The 5300-nt window shown below is 38.1% G+C and overlaps 1 protein-coding gene across 1 annotated transcript; it reads left to right on the top strand.

Moving 5' to 3' along the window:
- The first annotated feature begins 519 nt into the window (after window positions 1-519).
- On the top strand, window positions 520-3392 carry LOC104774097. The gene is made up of 2 exons (XM_010498761.1): window positions 520-1094; window positions 1226-3392. Exons 1-2 carry the CDS (start codon window positions 520-522, stop codon window positions 3390-3392), a joined length of 2742 nt encoding a protein of 913 aa, XP_010497063.1.
- Window positions 3393-5300: the final 1908 nt, after the last annotated feature.

Genomic DNA, 5300 nt, shown 5'->3' with positions numbered 1-5300 from the left:
TTTGCTCTAGTAGCCTCCCAATTTATCTCAAATCTACATCAATTGCTCATTCTATTCAAACCAAGAAACTAAACCTTTTTGAACTGATTAATGGTTATTACGTAACCAAAAGAGCAAGAAAAAGAAGTAAACATACTGAGTAATTGATGTAGCATCTCCATATGTCTTTACCTTACGCTCTACGTTAGTGTTTTAGTTATTGGTTTGCTGGGTTTTGGTTTATTATTTCCTTTTAGTTTTATCGTATAATTTCCATATTTCTAAAGAGATTAGGTCTAAGGGTTTTGGTGTTTCTCATTCCTATATTCTTATAAATAGGAATCGACTTATATTGTCGCAGCAGTTTTGATATTTTTATAAAGAAAACAGAGAGCTTTCTCTCAAAACCATATCGTGTCTTCTAGCTCTGTTAGCTTGAATTCACACCTCACGAATTCTGATCTTGTTGATCAACGAATTCAATTCGTTTACTGTTATATCCGCTGCAACAGTTGGTATCAGAGACGAATCGATCTCATCATGCCTCCTAAGAAGAGTCTTCAACAACAACAACACGAAGAACAGTTGGAATTGATGAGGGATATGTTCTCGGAATTCAATCACAGGATGCATGAAGTACTACGTAACACTGTTGAGACTACAGTCCGATCCGTACTTCGAGCTCAACAACAGCCAGGTGTGTTGCCTCAAGGTGAAGAACATCGAGAAGGGGATTTTGGTGATGTTGATGATGATAACTTTGTGGATGCTATTCTGTTTGCGCAACTGCACGAGCAACCAAGACGAGATATGATTGTAGCTTCGTTGGGAATCGGGATTCAAAAACTAGACCTACCCGACTTTCATGGCAGCCTGCAACCCAAGGAGCTTCTTGATTGGATTAGTTCAGTGGAGGAGCTTCTGGATTTTAAACAAGTTCCTAATGACATGCGTGTTCCGTTAGTAGCTACACGTTTCAAAGGGCAAGCATCTGCTTGGTGGCAACAATTAAAAGATAAACGACGCCGTGAAGGAAAAGAAAAGATCACCTCCTGGCAAAAACTCATAAAGAAGATGAAGGAGGCGTTTCTTCCTTTCAATTATGGTCGTACAATGTATACACGACTCCAAAATCTACGACAAGGGAATAAGTCAGTAGACGAATTCGCAACTGAAATTTTTTCTCTCTTAACACGGAATTCACTTGCTGAATCAACTGATCAACTCGTGTCTAGATTTATTGGAGGACTCCGACCACAGATACTAAACACACTTCTCCAGATTTTCCTGTTTCCGTGTCAGAGGCTCACCAGCGCGCATTTTTAATCGAACAACAACCTCGCTTTGCATCATCTAGTTGGTCTCAAGGGTCTATGCGCACTCGTACGGAGCTGAATGTTGTTACTCCTAAACAGGGGTTGGATTCAAATCTGCAACCTATGGGTTCAGGGAAGTCCGATGGTTCTGACGTTAAGCGTATTTCCAATGCCCGTTGTTTTGGTTGTGGTGAACAAGGCCATCGTCAGTCTTCTTGTCCTCAACAAACTCGTCGTGGTCTTTTTATTGAAGATGAGCCTGCAATTTATGATGACGGGAGTGTTGATGAAGTAGTGGGTGGAGAAGAAGAAGTTTTTGGTGACAAAGGGTTAGCATTAGTGTTTCGCAGAACCTGTTTGTTACCACAAAGTCCGGAAGAATCATGGCTTCGCACAAATATTTTTCGATCAACTTGTACAATTCGAGGAAAATTTTGCAAGCTGATTATTGATTCAGGTAGTTGTACCAACATTATTTCTGAGGAAGCAGTGCAAAAATTGGATTTATTTACCGAGCCTCACCCATGTCCTTATCGGTTAGCGTGGTTAAATTCTACCTCCGAGATACGAATTTCAAGACGTTGTCATGTTCCTTTCTCTATTGGTGTTAACTACAAGGATATGGTCTGTTGTGATATTCTACCTATGGACGCTTGTCATATCCTTCTTGGTCGGCCTTGGCAGTATGATAGACGTGTATATCATGATGGATTTACTAACACGTATGCTTTTACTTTTGAAGACAAAAAGATTAAATTGCTTCCAGTTCAAGATTCCACAGACACACTTACACCTCAAATTGAATCAGCTCCATCCGTGCGTGATGTTGTTGTTTCCAAGCCTGCTTTGTTTTTGCGACCATTTGAGTTTGAAGAAGAGATTCGTACGACCGGGATTGCTTTTGTGTTAGTTGTTTCCCAAGAAAAAAATGTCTCTGTTGTGGCAGCTCCAAGTGATTTTCGTGACATTCTCTCCAACTTTAAAGATGTATTTCCTGATGATCTTCCTCTGGGTTTGCCTCCTCTAAGAGATATTCAACATTGTATCGATCTCGCACCTAATTTTGTGCTTCCCAATAGACCGCATTATCATATGAGCCCTCAAAAACACGACGAACTACGTCGTCAAGTGGAGGAATTATTGGCTAAAGGATATTTACGAGAGAATCTGAGTCCGTGTGCGGTGCCAGCGTTACTTATTCCCAAGAAAGATGGGTCATGGCGTATGTGTGTTGATAGTCGTGCTATCAACAAGATCACAATACGGTACCGTTTTCCTATTCCGCGACTCGATGATTTACTTGACCAAATTGGCAAGGCATCTATATTTACTAAACTCGATCTTCGAAGTGGTTATCACCAAATTTGTGTGCGTCCCGGTGATGAGTGGAAAACTGCATTTAAAATTCGAGAAGGCTTATTTGAGTGGTTTGTCATGCCTTTTGGGTTATCAAACGCGCCTAGCACGTTCGTGCGTGTCATGATACAAGCTCTTCGGCCTTTTATTGGTCGTTGTGTTGTGGTTTATTTTGATGACATACTAATTTTTAGTTCATCTATTGCTGAACACTTATCACATTTGAATGACGTGTTGTTGGTGTTACGTAAGGAAAAATTATTTGCCACGACTAAGAAGTGTGTCTTTGGTGCGTCAGAAGTACTTTTTCTTGGATATATTGTCTCTTATCGTGGTTTAGAGGTGCGTCAGCTGTTCGTTCTTGGCCTACTCCTCGAACTATTACCGAAGTGCGCAGTTTTCACGGTTTGGCTTCGTTTTATCGACGTTTTGTGGCTCATTTTAGCAGCATCATGGCTCCTCTTACAAGATTGTATGAAGGGATCAACGTTTCGCTGGACGCCGGAAGCTGAAACTGCTTTTCAAACTGTTAAGGATCATCTCACTTCTGCACTAGTACTTGTTCTTCCAAATTTTGATATGGATTTTGAGTTACATTGTGACGCATCCAAGGCTGGAATTGGTGCCGTTTTAAGTCAAGAAAACCGTCCCATTGCTTTTTTTAGTGAGAAAATTGCTGGTTCTCGTGGTTGTTACAGCACTTATGTGGCTGCTGACTTCTCGACACCCCGGGAGACCTGATGTAGCATCTCCATATGTCTTTACCTTAGGCTCTACGTTAGTGTTTTAATTATTGGTTTGCTGGGTTTTGGTTTGTTATTTCCTTTTAGTTTTATCGTATAATTTTCATATTTCTAAAGAGATTAGGTCTAAGGGTTTTGGTGTTTTTCGTTCTTATATTCTTATAAATAGGAATCGACTTATATTGTAGCAGCAGTTTTGATATTTTTATAAAGAAAACAGAGAGATTTCTCTCAAAACCCTATTGTGTCTTCTAGCTCTGTTAGCTTGAATTCACACCTCACGAATTCTGATCCTGTTGATCACGATTTCAATTCGTTTACTGTTATATCCGCTGCAACAGTAATCAATGGTGAAAGGATCAATCTCATCAAAGTAAGGCAACACAGCCATGGCTGAGTAGGCAGGATGAATGAATCCAACAATCAAACTGCACAAAGCAACCAAAAATCAACACAACATATATATAAAAAATGACCTGTCACCAACACCAAAATCAAAACACGATTAGAAGACAAAAGGGGGAGAATAAAACACACCAAAATGTTTTTTTGCCTCTGAATGACACAGTTCCCCAGATAACTTGATGAGTAAGGTCCCCTGCCACTTGGGCATTTAGTGGTTAGATGATCAAAACGCTTTCACTTTACCATAAAATTTTGGTCATGCAAATCTTCCAACTCCAGGGATGCGAAATCTTGACTCTATAAATTCTAATCAAAATATAAGTCCATCAATACATGCGACTAAATTTGTGTTCAAATTAATGCCACATTTGCTCGCATGTGACATATAAGATCAAGATAACTATCTTGTAAATCGGGAAAGAAACGAATAAACATTGCAAATCAAACACAAACAAGTATTTTGAAGTCTTTACATACTTAGCAGAAAAAAATATATAGTACTTTGAAGATGTTATAGCCAAGACAAAATTATGTGGTTTGTCGTTCCACCCTCGCATGCTTAGATAAATTTATCGGCTAATTATTAAATAAAAATAAAAGTTATCAACTTATCTCTGTCCACTCCGGTAAAGCTATCCTGAGGCATATAGGTAAAAATTAGTGAGTTGTGTTGGAAATCGTAGTGAAATAGTATGTATATCATATGGATATAGCCATTAGTTACTAATATGTATAGAATGTTCTAAAAGTTTTTAAAATATTTGGTTTTCCCAAGTCGAACCTTAACTGTATCTGTAATCTCTATATATATCTCATCACTTGTTGATATGGGATATACGATCACAATTCACAAACTTTTTTGCCCACAACAAGTTATTAGCATGAAATCCTAGACTCGTGAACATCAATGTTGATAGTAGGTTAGTTCATGAGTCTAGGATTTCATACTGATAACATATTGCGAAAAAAGTTTAGAAATTGTCGTCGTGTATTACTTGTTAATGATGGATATATATATGAGATACAATTTAGGGTTCACCTTGAGAACGAACTAATCTCGACTCTTCTAAAACATTCTAATGGGCCCATAATTAACACCTATGAATGATATATACATATCGTTCATAACATAAATCAAATTTCCTCTTCCACTGATTTTAGAAGACATCAGCAGTAAGCCACTAATGATGAGAATGATGTTGGTGTTCGGCCAGCCCATATTCTCGTTTTAGCAGTGGGTCCAATATTATAAATTAAGAGGCCCAATCTGAAAGTTATTAAACCCACTTTTACAAAAAGAGTAAAATTATTTCAGCTTAGTCCAACCTTTGTGCAATAAGTTCGAATTTAGAAATCAAACTCAAAAGCCAAATTTAACAACAATATTCTAGTGCAACTGTGAATTAAATTTATTATTATTTTTTTTTTGATATGTGCAGATTCGGCTGGCGAATACTGTCATCGAATCTTTGAGTAAGATAATCAGAGTTATTGATTAGGT

Source organism: Camelina sativa, unplaced genomic scaffold (assembly GCF_000633955.1).
Source record: "Camelina sativa cultivar DH55 unplaced genomic scaffold, Cs unpScaffold01505, whole genome shotgun sequence".
NCBI lineage: Eukaryota > Viridiplantae > Streptophyta > Magnoliopsida > Brassicales > Brassicaceae > Camelina > Camelina sativa.
The sequence above is the reverse complement of the archived record's forward strand: the minus strand, read 5'-3'. Positions and strand labels throughout refer to the sequence as shown.

What these genes read in the sequence shown, in the direction of transcription:
- LOC104774097 (XM_010498761.1), top strand. Translation starts at nt 520, where the DNA reads ATGCCTCCTAAGAAGAGTCTTCAACAACAACAACACGAAGAACAGTTG. An exon ending in TTCAATTATGGTCGTACAAT is followed by an intron (nt 1,095 to 1,225) that starts GTATACACGACT and finishes GATTTATTGGAG; the next exon opens with GACTCCGACCACAGATACTA.